The sequence below is a fragment of the Urtica dioica genome, chromosome 6 (assembly GCF_054948205.1).
Source record: "Urtica dioica subsp. dioica isolate 48M chromosome 6, U.dioica_male_clone48M_v1_H2, whole genome shotgun sequence".
NCBI classification, from domain to species: domain Eukaryota; kingdom Viridiplantae; phylum Streptophyta; class Magnoliopsida; order Rosales; family Urticaceae; genus Urtica; species Urtica dioica.
Genome location: NC_142761.1, coordinates 3,705,708 through 3,723,228, shown reverse-complemented (window position 1 = coordinate 3,723,228; position 17,521 = coordinate 3,705,708). Strand labels below are relative to the sequence as shown.

Here is a 17,521-nt window from a genome sequence, read left to right as displayed (position 1 = left end):
ACAGCTTGTTTGCTCATCTTGTCTGCACATGTTCCTAGTGATTTTTTGGGGGAAGTCGTTCTTACTTCCGTTTACTCCATAAACAGAATTCCGTCCTCTATTACTTTAGTTTTGCCTCCATTAGAAAAACTTCATAGTCATGCTCCTGATTATACTTTCTTGACGGTCTTTGTTCTGCTTGTTTTGTTCTCCGACCTCATGTCGAACATAGTAAACTCACCTCTCGTTCTGCTCTTTGCGTCTTTCTTGGTTATGGTGAAGGTTAGAAGGGATATCGTTGTTATGATCGAGTTAGTCGAAAATTTTATGTCTCTTTTCATGTTGTGTTTCTTGAACATATCCCTTTTTACTCCATTTCCTCGAATACTCCAAATTTGCATAAGTCTGATCTCACTCGCATTGATCATTTTGAGTCTTGTACGGTTGATACTTCTAATACTGCAGATGAACAACTCATCTTATCGATACTCCCCATACTTCTACTGTCTCCCAAGATGAAGCTTCAACAAGTGTGGATTCAACACCTCTCATTCCTGTTTCTCCACCTCGTTAACCTCAGAGAACCTGTAAACCCACTCAGTTACCTGATCATATTTACTGTACATACTCCAGATTTTTTGTTTCCTTTTTGACTTCTATACACCAACTCTATGAGCACTCTTTCTATAAGATGGTGTTCTTTCCCCATTTGGCAGCAGGTAATGGCTGAGGAACTCTTTGCGTTGTACAAGATAGGTACTTGGGAAATTGTTCATCTTCCCGAGGGAAAACGTGCTATTGGTTTTCGTTGGGTCTACAAGATCGAAACTAAGTGCAATGAGATTATTGAGCGATACAAAGCTTACTTGGTTGCTAAAGGGTTTGCCCAGCAATATGACATTGACTATGAGAAAACATTTACTCCCGTTTCCAAGCATGTCACTATTCGTATCCTCATTGCAGTGGCCTCTATTTATCTATGGGACATTTCTCAAATGGATGTGAAGAATGCCTTTCTGAACGGACATTCCTCTTGATCGGTGTTCCTCATAGTTCTAGTGAAGTTTGTCGATTGAAGAAAGCTCTTTATGGGCTTTAACAAGCTCCCCGTGCTTGGTTTGAAAAGTTCTCTATTGTGATATCATATCTTGGATTCCATCCTAGTCCACATGATTCGGCCCTCTCTGTCAAGTGTACTCCTTCTGGTCGCACGCTGCTCTCGTTGTATGTCGATGATATAATTATCACATGGAATTATGTTGATGAGATTGCCGAGTTAAAGAGGCATTTAGCTCGCGAGTTTGAGATGGAGGATTTGGTATATTTACGGTACTTTTTGGGAATAGAAGTAGCATTCTCTCCTCGTGGCTATCCGTTTTCTAAATCTAAGTATATCGCTGATATTATTGATCACACTCGTCTCTTTGAAACTCGCACTGTCGATACCCTCTCGAACTCAATGCTCGCTATTCTCTTTGTAATTTCCACAAAACTAATAAATTACTAATTAAGAAGATAGAATAAAATTATAAGAAAGGTTTATAATGTAGTATTGAAACCCAAAAACATAAGATCATTAGAGTATGAACGGTAATTGAAATTGAAAGCTTCCACAGGAAGAAATGAAAGGGTTATTATGTATTAAAGCGGCATAAATAAACATAGCAATCAATCAAATAACTTTGTTAAAGAAAAAGACTCCTCTGTGGTATAAAAAAAATAAAAAAATAAAACATGAAAAACTTATATATATATATATATATATATATATATATATATATATATATATAAGGTTCAAGATTAAACTGAATTAACCTCGCAAAATATGATAAAAATAAATAAATTTTAATGTAAATGTATTATAATATTTGTATTGCCTCCATGAGACAAACGTATCATAGAATTAACTAAATATAGATTATAACCGACAAATACAGTCGGGAACAGAATTTAAATTGACCATAATGAAAAAAACATCAAGAAGGTGACAAAACGAATAAAAAATCAAGATCATCCAAGGCATGGATGGCACGGCTCACTTGGCAAAGTGAAAAACTAGTCATTACAAAATTTAACAAGAATAAAAAGCTTGTTAGACAATTTATAATGATAAATTGGTAAAACAAAATCCATTTCCCAAAATAGTCATAATGCCAAAGCTAAATATTTTGTTGCATTTCTCTCAATAATGAAGTAATTCTAAAGACTGACTCTGTCATACTTTTTTTTACAGAGAGCGTGAAATGGAGAGCAAAATGGCATGTCATAAAATCACATGAAGTTTGATTTGAATAAAATTGTTCATGTTTTTGACATGAGAGTAAATCTTAGTCCACCCAATCACAGGGAATGTAATACAGTATTTCAGTTATAAAAAAAAAAAGAAAAAAAAAAGAAGAAAAGAAACAAGTATAAATAGTTTAATTTTTAAATTTTTAATTTCCATCTTTTTCGAAGTGAATTAATAATTCAGTTTGAAATACAAATATATGAAGAAAAAAAAACGGTCTGAATCAGCCCTGAGGTTCACAAGACAAAAACGTGATTGGGGAAATGGGAATACAATGTTGGGAACACCAAAAAGTAAGGTCAATCAAGTTGTGAATTTATAACATCATTTTATTTAGGGCCAAGCCTGAAAATTTCAGGGTCTTTTTTTCTTCCCCCAATCCATATTATTCAAATTCAATGGCTTTTAGAGAGAGGTTAAGGAAAAAAAAAAAAACCCTAATTATGAAAAAATCTTATAGATTAATGGTATTTTCTTTTGAACTCATTTTCTTCATCATAATTAAACCTAGCTATTACTCTACCATACATTTGAGAACACTTGTCTCAAACAACCCCGAATTTCTCCCAAAAATAGGGCTCAAGTTTGGCTAAAAAATGTGTAGGTGTAGCTCATGAACCAATCTTCATATAAGGAAAAGGAATAAAACCAAAACGTCTTTTTTTGCATATCTCACTTATATTTCTCATGCAGAGACACGTTGTTGGTGAGTGTCAAAATAAAATTAATGACTAGCACGGTTTTAATATTTTCTTTCTTCGTCTTAGATTTGAAACAAGAAGTCACCTACACTCATTCTAATTTAAAAACCGTTTTGCTTTATTTAAGAAGCAAAGGACTATTCATTGCCGCTTGTTTATTATTATTAATAATTATTATTATTATAATTTCAGTTTGATAAATAAGTGTGGACTATAGATCATATAGCATCATGTTGAATATACTATATAGCATGATATTATTGATTAAATCAATTTAAATATTTATTTACTAAATAAAAAGAACTCGCCCATAATTGGCAACACAAAACCCACTTGTGTGTTTTTGCTTTCTTAAATTAAAGAATCTACACTTTAGCTTTACAAATAAGTTCACCAACACTTTTTTTTTATTCTTTCGTATATATGAAGTTAAAAAAATATAAGTATAAATTTAATTTAATTTGAGACGTTCATTATCTTTACTTTGAATGTGATATTCAATATACAGGTTTAGGTTTAGTAAATTTTATACAAAATTAGTATTCGAATGAAAACAGTGAAAACTTAGCAGTATAATTTTGTAAAGTTAGGTTAACGCACTTCCAGATTTCAAGATATTTTTAACACGAATCTACAACTGAAATAGCACATCTAATTTATAGACTAACCAGCTATATTGCTATTATACGGACTTCCGTTATTAATTTTGACAACATATAGTGCCCAAAAATAAGCACATGTTCTACAGCGGTAATAAAGTCCTGTCGGTCTATTTTTTCAAAGATTCAAATTAATATTACTTGTAGTAAAATATAAGAAATAAATGTGTGTGTAAGAACAATCCAAAAACCTCAATAACCTGCAAAACCCCAAAAACCCTTATCCCAAACAAGCACATTCACATAAATAACACACAAAAAAAAAAAAAAAAAAAAAAACCTTCTCTCGCGGTCTCGCCCATGTGATTGATTCCTCATCTACCAGTCAAAACCCCAATTACATTTAACATATTACACAAATATATATGGTGTATTATATATACATACACTCTTTTGGGTTTTGGCTCTTTCCTCTCTTCTAACTCCCACTTGTCGGCATGTGCATGGTTGACAATTGTCAAACCCTATTTTTGGCAAGAAAAGTTGAAAACAAATTTAATTTTAATCTTAATAGTCCCAAATATTAGGAAAATGTAAGTTATTAAATCAAAATACATGTAGATACTAAATTAATTGAGTAGACTAGGATTCTCTAGTCTAATTTAACAAAAATAATTTATCCCGTATAAAATTTAAACGTCGAAATCAGGAGGAGCCAAAAGTTCTAGTTCAAATCGCTCAAAATATATCCATCATAATTTCTGTTACGGTGGATCGTCAAATTAATGCTCTTTGATTCCGTAAGATTATACCGTTATATATAAATTTCATAAAAAAATGTGTGTGTGTGAGTCTATTTTGCTATTCCACTACGGAAGGGTTAATTCTTTGTTGAAATAGTAATAACCCTATGTCCAAACACGAGTGTAGTAGAAATAATGTGTATACATTAGATGCTTTGTATCAACTCGTCAATTGGAGCCTGAAACACACGAATTGGTGTAAGTAAGACACTCCAAAATCTTCAATGTATCTTTGGCTTTTCTTTTTTTACTTTTCTTGGTCACAAGCCAAGCAAGAGAAAAAAAAAACATACGGATACACAGTTTGACCATTTATCGATTAAGTGGGAAATAATTTTGATGTCCACTCCAAATGGTACGACGACGTGAAAACAGTAAGAAAATGTACCATTTCAAGTAAATATGTAGTACGTGACTAGTTTAGAATTACTTTGTTTGAAATCTTGTAACAATATTAAAACACTAGTTAACATTTATAATTTTCAGTTTAGATTAAAAATTTCGGTAAATACTTAGTTTAAATGTCCACCCTACATGTTTATACACATTTATATACTAAAATCAGGATCATTTAATATAAATATTTACCGTCATCATTAAGATCATACCGATTCCTATTATGAGCACAAATTAAACATGAAATTTCATATATTTTTTTTTTCTACCATCTCAAATCTATCATGATCATTCGTCAAGATAATTTTAAAAAAAAAAAAGTTGATTTGATCGAGTACTTTTTCAATTTAGTGCAATTTACTATTCTCGTGCAAATATGCACTTATAATTTTTAAAGAACTTGAAATGATAATTGTTACTCATATAAACTGTGTTGACCGAGAAAGCTGCTCGGTATTCCAGGAACAGAGATATCCAGCATCGAGGATCCAAGGCATCTATAATAGAAGGAAAGAAGACAGAATGGTGACGGTTCGTTTTTTACATACAAGCATCAGTCATAATTCTCACCTATCGTTCATCATCTTCGTTTACATTCTCTCTCATACTATATTAGTCTGTAGTTAGAGAAAGTCTTGCCTCTATATTTTGAGTTCTCGGGATGTATTTTGTGAGATATTTTTGTACTAATTTTACAAGTCATAAAAAAATTAGGAAAAAAAAAGGGGAAAAAAAAGCCATAGAAAAGAGTAGTGAAACTAAGAGTGTCTATGAACATCAAGTTTGTGATTTGCCTAATCCAAAAACTGGCTATTTGGCATATATGGATTTCTCTGTTATGGGAAACAAATGTTGGAAGTTCAAGAAATCCAGTGATTCGTTTGTCTTTATGTAATTCAGAAAGTTGGGACTACTATTGGAAAATGATAGAACTTGACATGCAGAGAAGTACCTTCACTAAAAGAAAGGCTTTATTGATGATACATGTTATTCCTCTTATTATTTTTAATAAATTTAATTAAATAGTCAAAACTCAAAACGTATAAGATATTTAGTCAAATTGTTGAAAGTTTGACCTATATCTATATCATATAAATTCCCAGTAGTCAACAACATTCAGGTAGACGTCCATTTATTAAAGAATTTCTTAATCTATTCATGATTTAATGGAATAATATACTTATAAATTAAACTTTTCCAGCTATTTAACACAAAACTGTTAGTTTAATAAATTCTTTATTGATTGATGTATAAAAAAATATATTTTAAATTGTGTAGATGTAATATATTGTCATAATATATATATATATTTATATAAATAATAGAGATATATAAATACAAACACAGCGTTACAGAGCGTTACAGAAGCATCAATCACTGTCTGTGATTAGACTGATGTATGGATTTTTTGATGAACCCTTCTCTCGTTCCCCCAAAAAATTTATCATCATGTCTTCCATCCCATGTCCAATGAGTTTGTGTGGAATGTGGGACCCACTCTCTCAAATTTTTTTTTTTATTATAACATTTTTTACATTTATTTTTGCTGTTACTCAGCGATGATGCCCTTTCTAGTGATGAGACTAGACCCTAAACAGAAACAAACTTTGTGTCAATAAGTGTCAACGCCGTTAGATTTTTCCGCAATGAAGTTGTTAGCTTGTCTTTGTCAAAAAAAAAAAAAAAAAAAAAAAATTCATGAACAAATTAGGAAGAGAGTAAAATAAAATGAGATTTTGTTTTAAGGTTTTAATTAACCCGGGTTAAGCTAGTATTATGAGGAGTGGGTTAGTAACCGTTACCAAACAGGCCAAGTTGTGAAAGAGCACAAAGTGGGGTCCACACTCCACTAGAGCTACTCATTGATGTCTCAAGAGTCCCCACCACAGTCACAAACATTCATGATTTCACGGCATTGAAGCAGAAGAACAGGAGAGTGGGTGATATCATTAAAATAATACAATTTAGTTATTATTTTTTTATTATTATTATTATTTATCCTCACAAGAATTAGTTAAAAATAAATAAATAAAAAAGAAACGGCAAGCCATTGCGGTGTCAAATATTAGAATAGAGAAAGAAGCATACAAAACAAAAGCAAGATCATAAAGAGCAATATTGAGAAAGGAATGGGAACAAAGAGAGATGGGCATTTTTTTATCTCTTGAGACTAAACTACCATCTCTCTCTCTCTCTTACCTTGTTTTAATCTTTATTTTTTTCTTCTTCATGACCAAAGATATAAACAACATATGAACATCTCTTGATAACAAAAAAAAAAAACAAAGAGAAAGGAAGGAAAAATGTCTTCCAAATCACACATCTCCTTTTTCAAATAACACCATCCATCCTTCCCTAAAAAAAAAAAAAAAAAAAAAAAAAAGAGAGAAAGGCTTTATCATCTTCATATCACATATAAATACTCCCTATGGATAATTAATTAACCCTCCTAATTGAGAACTTAGGATTTAATGAACTAAAAAACGGAAAATGAGAATCGATAAGTAAAAAAACCCATTTCCATTGTATATTATAATAATAATAATAATATATAATATAGTCGTTGAAGTTTTTTTGTCCCTTTTTTTTTGTTTCATTTCCAAATCCTGCCACGTCATCACATGAGGGAGCAACTAGACGTGTTCTCATCGCTGAAGAAGTGAGCGTACTGTGGATCGTGTGGCTGCGGGTTGTGCTGTGGCGGGTAAGGAGGCGGGTACGGGTAGGGATACGGTGCGGGCATGTAGTTGACAGCTGGCGGTGGACGCGCGTACATCATTGGCTGAAACCGCTCGTTCCCCATCCTCTGCTGCTGATTCATCACCGCCGCTAAGTACTGCTGTTGCTGATTTTGCTGCTGCTGTTGTTGTTGCTGTTGCTGTTGCTGGTAAGGGTGATGACCTGGCATGGGTTCGGGCCCACCCGGACCGTGATAGTACCCGCCCGGCCCGCCCGGACCGGGTCCGGCTCCGTGACCTGGCATGGGTGCTGGCAGGCCTTGCACAGCTGACATTTGGGCCATTCCCATTGGGCCTGGTCCTCCTGGTGGGCCCATTGGGCCTCCGCCGCCGTGCTGCGGAGGGATTCCTTTGCTCATCATCATCGCCTGAACGTCGCTCATGCTCATCCCTCCTCCGCCTCCTCCGCCGCCGCCTCCGCCGCCGCCTTTCTTTCCACCGCCGGCGACAGGACCGCCGGCTTTATTTCCTCCGGCGAGCGGATTTCCTCCTTTTCCTCCTCCGTTTTTGCCTTGATTCATGTTTCCTCCGCCGCCGCCGCCGCCGCCGCCGCCGCCTTTCTTACCGGCGTTATTCGGTAAATTGATCGGGATCGGAGCTCCTCCGCCGCCACCGCCGCCGCCTTTTTTGCCTCCGGCGCCGGGGATATTCGGCGGTAAATTGCCTCCTTTTTGTCCGTTCATCATCATCATCATCATCTGATTCGGTCCTCCGTTACCTCCATTACCTCCGCCGCCTCCGCCGCCGGGGACGATACCAGGCTGCTTCATCTTGTTGGCGATGGCCTGGCTGTGGTGGTGAGCGTCGTCTAAATCGTCGTCGTACTCGTCGTCGTACTCGTCGTCGTCATCGTCGTCGTAGTAATCGTCGTCCTCGTCGGAGAAGTCGTCGTCGTCGTGGTGCTGCGGCGGGAGGGCGAACTTGACGTTCTTCGGGTTGTTGTTGGCGGCGGCGCCGGGAGGCATTTGCATCTGCTTCATCGGAGGAAGCTTCAGATCCTGAAACCCCTTCATGTTCTGAAGCTGTTGGAGCTGCTGAATCTGATGCTGAAGCTGCTGCTGAGGATTGTTCCCCTGCTGCGCCGGAGGAAGACCTTGACCGCCGCCGCCGACTTTGCCTTGACCGCCGTGCTGAGGTTGTTGACCGCCGCCGCCTTTCTGAGCTTTGCCGTTGTTGTTTTGACCTCCGTTTCCTTTAGGGGCTTTATTGTCAATTTGCATGTTCTTGAACTGGTTGGCAAGGTTGGGCTTCGGAGCTCCCCAAATCTCGGCGTGCTTGCCGGACTTGGCGAGCTTCTTGATCAGAACCGCCGGGTCGACATTGCCGGAGACTGTCACCTTGCCTAGCTCCGAGTCTATGTCGGTTTTGAAAACCCCTTTTTTTTTTTTTAAACATAATGATTATTATTAGTTTTAACTTTTAATTATTATTATTTAATTTAAGAAAAAAAAAAGAAAGGTTTTGCTTTGTCAGAGAAGAAAAGAATAGTTCTGATTTGAGGGTGATTTTTTTTTTGTTAGATAAATAAATAAAAACTGGGATGGTTTGTGGGAGAGAATTTACCATCGATTTTTTGCAAGATTTTCTTCACTTTTTGCTTACACCCATCACAGTGTATATTCACTTTGAGGACACATTTCTGCATGTACAAGCAAGCCAAAAAAACAAAAACAAAAAAAGTGAACAAACAAACTAACATAATCTTCAAGAAAAACAAATGAGTTAGTGAGAGAGCGAGAGAGAAGGGTTTAGGTTAATTGGTTTCGAATGTTTACCTGGATCTTCATGAACTCTTCTTTACTCATTTTCGCTTCTTTTTTCTTCCTTGTTTTATGATGGAAAGAAAATATGTACTGTTACTACTCACAATGCACCGGGTACAGTATAATAATAGAGTAAACCAACACAGAAAACTAAAAGTAAAAGAAAAAAAAATGTAGCTCTTGTTGATATTATAGATCTATGTAACGACCAGAAATAGCTCAACTGTTTCAGAGGGGGGAGAGAGAGAGAGAGAGAGAGAGAGTTGTTTTCAAGACTGACTTTTATTTTGTTTGGGCAAAGTAAGCACAGAAAATGTGAGGGAGAGAAAATACAAACGGGACTGAAAGAGAGAGAGAAAGAAGAACAATGTTCAGTGTTTAGGGGAGAGAGAGAGAGGGGTTATTGTATGGACATTAAAACTCCTCTGTGTAGACTCTGCTTCCTCTATTTCAGGGTTGAAGAGAGAGAGAGAGAGAGAGAGAGATGTGAGAGAGAAAAGAGAGCTAAAACAAAGTGCATTGAGCACTGGCAGCAGAGAGAGAGAGAGAGATTATTAGCTCTTCTTCAAGCTTTCAAGGCTTCCTCTTTATCTTTCTTTTGGTCGTCCTTTATTTATTGGGTAATTGGCTTACCATATTATAAAAAAATTAAATATAAATAGTTTTTTCATTTATTATATTGCTTAAATTTACTCACTCTCTCTCCCTCACTTACTAATTACTATGCAGTTAGTGGATATAGCCATGTGGAGTAAACGGCTAGGCTCAATGACTTGTGTTGTGTGGCTTGGCTTATATTTGTATATTATTTGTTTTTAATTTTGGGCTTGAATGGTGGTGAGTTTCTTTTAATAAATGTTCATGGGTGAAGAGCTCAGATTTGTTTTAATCTTGGGGACTTATTATCAGCAGATGTGAATGAACTCTGTCAGATTTTTCTCTACTCAATTTTGGATGGGTACAATTAATAGTGCCCATTTATTGAGGGCCTTAGTTGGGTAGCTTTGCCTAATTTATTTAATTTATACTGCTTTTTGGGGACACTTAAAACTCTTTGTTTATTTTATACTCCCTGAATTACCAAAATAACCACTCCTCTTATATTAAAATAAGATGAAAATAGAAAAAGAACCCTCTTAACTTGCTATGCAATTAACTTGACCACACAGGCTTCCAAGATTGGACTTTGATTTCAGAGCAAATTTATAATTTATTTTATATTTTTTTGTTGAAGAAAATTTAATGGAATTTGTTCTTCTTCTTCAACCCAGCTTAGATGTTATTTGGTTATATAAATAAATAAATAAAAATGATGGTTTTGCACAAAGATAAGATATCTATTCAAAATAAACATAAACAAGCAAACATGATAAGAGTTAGTGTAGAAGTTTGACACAGATCTCTAGTACTATTTTTATGTCAAATAATGGTTTAGAAAAAGGAAAGAAAACTCAAATCTTTCATATGTATATGGAGTTGATAAATTTAAGAAGTGATTCGAATTTCAAAGCTTTATTATTGCAGAAGTTAAACCACAAGTGACAAAACAAGAGTAACTTCAAGTATTTCTTTAAATTCACAAACGACCAACATCTGTCTCAAACTCTTAAAAGAACTATAAAAATTTACGTTTCTCATCAGGACTCTTCTATAGCTTAAATCTTATCAACAAAATGCACCAAACAATTTATTGCTTGTTTTTAAATCTTTCTTATTTGGAACGGATAGGGGAAAAAAGAGATAAACATAAACAACGATCAAGTATGTGAAAGCTCTTCCATATTTATATTTTAAAAGAAGACATCCTATGAATGTGACTAAAATAAATGCAAAACCTATGCCGTTTTAATATTGAATTTTTTTTTTTTTTAATTTTTATTTTCTTCTGCATACTCTTTTCTTGCATAAACATATGGTACAATGTTTCTGTGTGAAAAGAGGTTTGCCAAATTAAGCTAAGTGTTCACTCAGTGGAAATTGCATTATTAGAGATGTATTGGAAATCTGGATAAAAATAGGACCACGGAATCAACCAAGCTTTTTTCGTAAAAATACCAAACCCTTTTTGTTGTTGCCATTGAAGCAATCTCTCGTGACATTAAAGATGTTGAAGCATTATTGGTTTTTCCTTAATTAATTAAACTTAATTTTCTATAGAAATAAGGTATAGATAAAGCCAACAGAGGTGTGAAATTCCAACTAATGCAAGTACTTTTGGGGGTTTTGATCATTCCTTGCTTTAATACGACCTCTTTTGAACGAAGAAGAATCGTGTTTCTTAAGACGTGTATTTAATCAAATTAATACAAATATTAAATTTTCAACAAAAATTGAACTTGAGAAAACTTTTTTGTTAAGGCAAATTATGTTGTTTGTTTTTTTCTTCTTCTCTTTCTTAAAAGCCTAAACCGTAATTGAACCCTTTGGGGCTCTTTTTCCTCCTTTGTTTCTCTTTTATCCCCAAGTTTTGAAAGAAGTCACTTTTTTTTTCATGTAAAAGACTTTGAACGGTGACAATATACCTAAGCATGGCTTTCTCTCATGCTTTAATAAACTTGTTCAAATGGCAAACTTGATGAGGCTTAAAACAAATAACGCATGTTCAAACAGCCTGTTCATTCTCATTTTCACATCTCATATAATATTGCCTAATTTTGAGTAGTGGGTTTTATTATTGCACACCTTTAGTCATCATGAGATTTTTTTTTTCCACTTGATGAAGAAGAGATATATAGACACATATGGCCCAAGGAAACTTTGATGCAAAGAAGGCAAAAAACTGACGCAGATTTAGTATGTCATTTATTAGAACTTTCCTTATAAACTTCACAACTGGTTTTGAGTTATAACTTGGTATCTACAGACTTCCTATGTTATGACTCTAGATTTTAGTCCTTTATGGGAAAATAATGATGGTGGTGATGGTGGAGTAGGTTTTGACTTCCGACCCAATAAAAATAACAAATAAAAATAAAAACTCTTCCAGTACTCACACACATACCTCTATAATATCTTTTGTAGTGTTCCATACTCTCTCACAAGTTTTGCATGATTCCAAAAAACAAAAAAACCTATTTTGGTGATTCATACTCCTTTGTGCTTAAGCCCATCAAAGACACTCTACAATAGAGAGAGAGAGAGAGAGAAACCAAATGATCAATCATGTAGTGCAATCTAAAAAGGGTTTTTTTCTTCTTCCTTTGATGTACCAAATAGGACCACCAACCAAATACCTAAGCGATGCACATGTTCATGTGTGTGAGTACTTTCTCACATGTACCACAAGCATAGTTCTTCCGTTACACACATTCAAGACATGTCTCTCAGGAGCTATATATATGTTAAACCAACAAACAAATAAATGAGTCTTATATTAAACTGTTGGTCAAGTTTTTTTTTTTTTTTTTTACGGGGAAGAGAAGTACAAAGGTAAAAGAAAAGCATTGATTATGGAACATGGAGAGACTATTACAAGATTACAGGTTGTTTGTTATGGTCCAACTGTACATGAAAGCAATAATAAGTATGGCTGTATGTACTCTTTTTGTTTTGCCTTATTAGCTGAATAAGAGCAACCAAAACCAGTGGAAGGGAAAAAAAAGTTGGCAAAGAGTTTTGAGACTAAGGACTCAAGCTCATACAATCATCAGCAAAGGAATCCTTGTAGGGAATTACTATCACTCAAAACACTCAAGTTTTCAGTTATGGTGAATATGAGTACATCAGCTGAAATGGAAAGGACTGTCATATGAAAACTCTTCCTATTCAAGAAATTTCAACCGAAGAAGGAAACCAGTAAAAACAAAGTGGTCCTAAATGGGATAAAATGAAGAAGAAAAAAATAAAAAATAAAAATCTCTTACTTGGGCACATGAGGGTTAGATCTTAGATCATGCATAACAGCCTGGAAATCTAAGTAGTGAAAAGCTAATAAAGTTGGTTTTAGTACACTATCATGATGCAATTAGTCAGGAAAAAACTTCCATAACAAACTCAAAGTGGGATGTCAAATGTGTTCATGTTTTGCCTTATACTGAAGAGCTCTGACCTCTCAAAATTGTCCATGAAAAGATCTCTTTGCAGTAGTTTCATATGTATGTATATATACACGTAAAGGCAGTGAAGGGTATATATAAATAATCATATGATATTCCCATAAGCTTTTTTTATCTTCTTTTCAAAGTTGTATAACACGCAAGCCCCACTGAAGCTTTATAGATGCTTAATTTTGTCTCCCATATTCGCTAATTTATGAAGCAAATATTCCAGTCTTAACTTCTCTCATAGAATTTAAGCCCACGATGAAAAAAAAAAAGAAAAAAAAAAAAGTTACAGCCAGTAGTGCTGTTTAAAAAGTTAATACTAGAAGTCTCAAAGAAGAACTTAGTAACCTCGTGGAAGGTAAAAGAGTGCAGAAAAGAAAGGCAAAGAGAATTTGATACACTTTGGCTGACATTTAATTCAAGCAACTGAGAAAAGAGGAAGTGCTTCAACCATATATTAGTTTAACAGTTTCTACACAATTTACCTGTAGTATAAAACAAGCTTCTATGAAATGTTTATACACGTATAATATGTGTTTGGCCAAAGTTTTCGACGAATCGCTTCAATCAGAAGAAATATACCGACATTATATTTTGAAGATGGATTTTTTCAAGCTCTATAGAAAGCTACTAAAAAAATGGAAAAAAAATGTAATACACCCAAATAATATACAAGAGAATAGGGTAATATATATATATATATATATATATATATATATATATATATATATAAGTTCTGCATACAGCATATGTTTGTGAATAATCGTACCGTGAAAAAGAAAGAATTGTCTCACTGTTCGTTGTTTATTTTGATCCCCACAAGCTCACTGATGGGTTGGCGACATATCGGGCATTTGTTGGTTTGAAGCCTCAACTCTTTTGCACATTCGCTGCACATACACTGAAGGGGAAAAAAAAAAAAAAAAAACAGAAACAGGACTTAGAAAATTTTTGTTTTTAAAAATAATGTTTAAGCTTGCATTTTCATACTCATACTCGAGCCCAGGGATTCTTATGGAAGAGGGTCAATAAGAAAGAAATTTAAAATAATTTACCGAATTGCCCCGATCTACAAAACAAACTGTGAAATACTTGACCATCAATTTCTTCTATCCTTGTTCACTTGAATTAGACAGAACTTGGCTTTATTATGATTGTTCTGTTAGGAACCTTGAGATATCATCGTAATTTAGAAATTAGTAGTATGTTCGAACCAACTATTAGTATAAATGTGAGAAGAGTGAAGGATAGTGACAAGATTAAAAAAAAAACTCATAACTATGTAATTATTCATAAAATGGGTCTAACAAGGTCAAGTACCAGCAATTGCCCTTTTAGAAATTTAGTTCTCAATTTTCAGAATATATAAACAAAATAAATAAAGGAACGAGCCGAAGAGAGGCTCACCATATGCCGGCACGGTAACACAAACGTGTCTTTAGGCTCAGTCATGCAAATAACACACTCCTTCCCAGAATCACCATCGCTAACGCCTTTCGAGGACGAATCTCCTCCTCCGATCCCGTAAATGTCTCTCAGCTCGTATCGAACCCCGTCGACCCATATGATCTGCCTGATCACCTTCACTTGGAAAGACCCGGCGTTCTTCTTCTCGAGAACGGCCTGTGTGATCTGCATATTATTATTGGGCGCGTCTTCATTGTCGTTGACGTTGATGCCTTGTGGCTGTGAATACGTCTCGGCGGATATCATGAGAGGAAAGACGTCTTCTTCGGGGGAGGCTTTGGAGAGATCGTCGAAGTCGAAGAAGCCCAGATCGATCCCGGTTCCCGGAGGCTGCCGGAATTTCTGACCGCTTCCTTTCTGAAAGGGGATTCTCACCGGAGGAAAAGCTTCCGGGTATTGCGGTGTAAACTTACAGTTCTCTTCCTTTGCAAAGTATAAAATGGTAATCCTGTAATTTAAATTCTATTAGTCTTAAGCTATGGTCATATGATTATATGAACTGAATTCATATTAGCATTTGAATGTCAGCATGAAGTGACAAAGCAGAGAGCCACTCTAGTCGATAAATTCACTTGCTTGAACTTGGAGCAATTATGTAAATGCACTATCCACTAGATCTCATGTTTCATTTTTAATCAGCATAAGGTACAATTCAGTGATTTCTTTTTCTTCTTTGAGCAAAATCCTACCCAGCTTAACTGTATTAACTTCCAAATCTATAAACCAAGCAATCTCCAAAGCTAATATCAATGTACAATACAATTCCTAAACCAAACTGAACAAGCTAAAAAAATAATTTGCTACTCTTAAATCACACTAGAATACAGTGCAGAATCAATTCACCAATTCAATCAAAACTCAAAGTGAACACAGAGGCCAATCAAATGAACTTTCTAAACATTACCAAAACTCAACCAAATGAACTCACGAGTGACAATACTAATTGAAACGAACAAATCGAGAACTGGAGAAAGTAGGATTAAAGATCAGAACTATTGAACACAGACCTTCCATCATGCAGAGCGTCGAAAGCGAAAGAGACCAGGTGATGATCCGGATTCCGATCGTCGACCTCGACCTTGATCGTGTCCTTGTGCACATTCACGTCGTTCTTCACCTTCTTCGCGTTCTGGTGCTCCACGTACGGCGGCGGCGGCGCCATTGCCGGCGGCGGAACGAAGTGGCCACCCTGCGGCGGCGGCCGAATCGCCGGCGGCCACCAATTTCCGCCGTTGCCGGCGAAGTAGGGCTGGTGATAGGCGTAATTGAAGCGATTCATGGTAGGGTTAGGGTTTTGGGGCTGGTGGTTGGGTGGGTGACCGCACGCGCCGTAGTTTCCGGAAAAGTAAGGTGGTTGAGTCACCGGTGGGGGAGAGGACGAAGAGGGAGGGGCAAAGGTGTAATTAGCGGGGGGAGGCGGGGGTAATTGTTGAGGAATGGGTTCGGAGGGGTAAAATTGTAATTGTGGCGGCGGCGGCGGAGGAGGAGGAAGTTGCGGTGGCTGGGTTTGGTGGTGGTGGTGGTAATAGTTGTTTCTCCTTCTTCCGCTACTCCATGAAATCCCCATTTCTAGAGAGAGAGAGAGAGAGAGTTAATTTATTTTTAATTTAATTATATATTGTCTGTATTTGCTTGGTTGAAGGGTCGGAGAGAGGAAGAAGAAGAAGAAGAAAAAGAAGAGAGGAATGAGAGTTGATTTGACTTTTCTTCTGATTTCTTGCATAGTGACATTGGTCATTATTACTGTGGTTATATTTATTATTTCTTCGATTATGGTGGGAATATGATTTTTTTAATTTATTTTTACTTTTACCGACGGTAGATAGTCATAGATTCACGGTTGTAGTAAAGAATGAAATGAAAAGGTCAATGTTCTTCTATTATTTTCTTATGATTTGCTCCTTCATCATTTACTCTTCCTTTCTTTATTACTTGTCAGAGACGACATTAGCATTTGCAGTGAAGATTTTCTCACGACGGAAAGACAACCGAATCAATCAGAAATCGGAAGTAACCTACGTTTCCTTACATACAAGTCAAATCCGGTCGAGCTTTCATATTTTTTTTTCCTTCTCAAAAGCTGTGATATTCTTTCAAGGATTTTTTTTTTGGTATAATTCTGATTTTCATGAAGGGTGATGATGGGGTATGAGTCATGACCGTATTGCGGATTTGAAATTTTTTTTTTTCTAAATTAAAAAGAGAAATTGTCCAACAATTTCATAACATTTTCTCAATTTTCACAAAAAAACTAATTTTGTCCAAAATATCACCGATATGTCAACAATGTTTAGATCTAATAGTGAAAGACAAAAATATATATTAACATTGTTGACATAGATGATGACATTTTGGACAAAATTAGTTTTTTTTTGTGAAAAACGGGAAAATATTATGAAATTGGTAGCAAATTAGACAATTCTTCAATTAAAAATCTATTAATTTATCGAAGTGTTCTTGATTAATCACGGACTACATACAAAAAGAGGAGTCCTAAAACCAAGTGAATTAATGGTTTATGAAAAGAGTATAACATGCTAAATCATGGACCACTATGTTGACCATCCTATAAATATGTATGTCAAATTTACCCCTAAAAGTTAAATAATAAATTAAATGTATCTAACAAAATGGAAGTCATTTTTTACAATTAGAGTACTTTTCGAGAGCTTGAACCACATTCTTAACATCCGACTAAAAAAGTGAATAAGCAAAAATACTTTAGATGCTTATAATAAGTCG

The 17,521-nt window shown here is 35.3% G+C and overlaps 2 protein-coding genes across 4 annotated transcripts; both read right to left on the bottom strand.

Moving 5' to 3' along the window:
* Positions 1-6,884: 6,884 nt before the first annotated feature.
* LOC149392987 (uncharacterized) lies at positions 6,885-9,731 on the bottom strand. The gene is made up of 3 exons (XM_089617239.1): positions 9,282-9,731; positions 9,070-9,145; positions 6,885-8,881 (listed from the first exon to the last, which is right to left on the bottom strand). Exons 1-3 carry the CDS (start codon positions 9,309-9,311, stop codon positions 7,386-7,388), a joined length of 1,602 nt encoding a protein of 533 aa, XP_089473365.1. The 5' UTR covers positions 9,312-9,731; the 3' UTR covers positions 6,885-7,385.
* A 2,460-nt stretch (positions 9,732-12,191) lies between these two features.
* Positions 12,192-16,509, bottom strand: LOC149392986 (putative E3 ubiquitin-protein ligase LUL4). Of its 3 annotated transcripts, none has more exons than XM_089617241.1 (4): positions 15,787-16,509; positions 14,720-15,227; positions 14,082-14,213; positions 12,192-12,389 (listed from the first exon to the last, which is right to left on the bottom strand). In XM_089617241.1, exons 1-3 carry the CDS (start codon positions 16,344-16,346, stop codon positions 14,103-14,105), a joined length of 1,179 nt encoding a protein of 392 aa, XP_089473367.1. In that variant the 5' UTR covers positions 16,347-16,509; the 3' UTR covers positions 12,192-12,389; positions 14,082-14,102. The 3 variants fall into 3 exon arrangements, 2 of the variants coding, with proteins under 2 accessions (XP_089473367.1, XP_089473366.1); XR_016299769.1 differs by lacking the exon at positions 12,192-12,389 and adding an exon at positions 13,847-14,012 and having other exon boundaries at positions 14,045-14,213; XM_089617240.1 differs by lacking the exon at positions 12,192-12,389 and having other exon boundaries at positions 14,020-14,213.
* Between the last annotated feature and the right edge of the window lie 1,012 nt (positions 16,510-17,521).

Excerpts from the sequence above, each read along its gene's own strand:
- LOC149392987 (XM_089617239.1), bottom strand. The coding sequence starts at position 9,311 with ATGAGTAAAGAAGAGTTCATGAAGATCCAG. Across the intron at positions 9,146-9,281 it reads AAGAGTTCATGAAGATCCAG|AAATGTGTCCTCAAAGTGAA; the intron begins GTAAACATTCGA and ends TTGTACATGCAG. Across the intron at positions 8,882-9,069 it reads AATCTTGCAAAAAATCGATG|GGGTTTTCAAAACCGACATA; the intron begins GTAAATTCTCTC and ends AAAAAAAAAAAG.
- LOC149392986 (XM_089617241.1), bottom strand. The coding sequence starts at position 16,346 with ATGGGGATTTCATGGAGTAGCGGAAGAAGGAGAAACAACTATTACCAC. Across the intron at positions 15,228-15,786 it reads GACGCTCTGCATGATGGAAG|GATTACCATTTTATACTTTG; the intron begins GTCTGTGTTCAA and ends TTTAAATTACAG. Across the intron at positions 14,214-14,719 it reads TGTTACCGTGCCGGCATATG|TGTATGTGCAGCGAATGTGC; the intron begins GTGAGCCTCTCT and ends TTTCCCCTTCAG.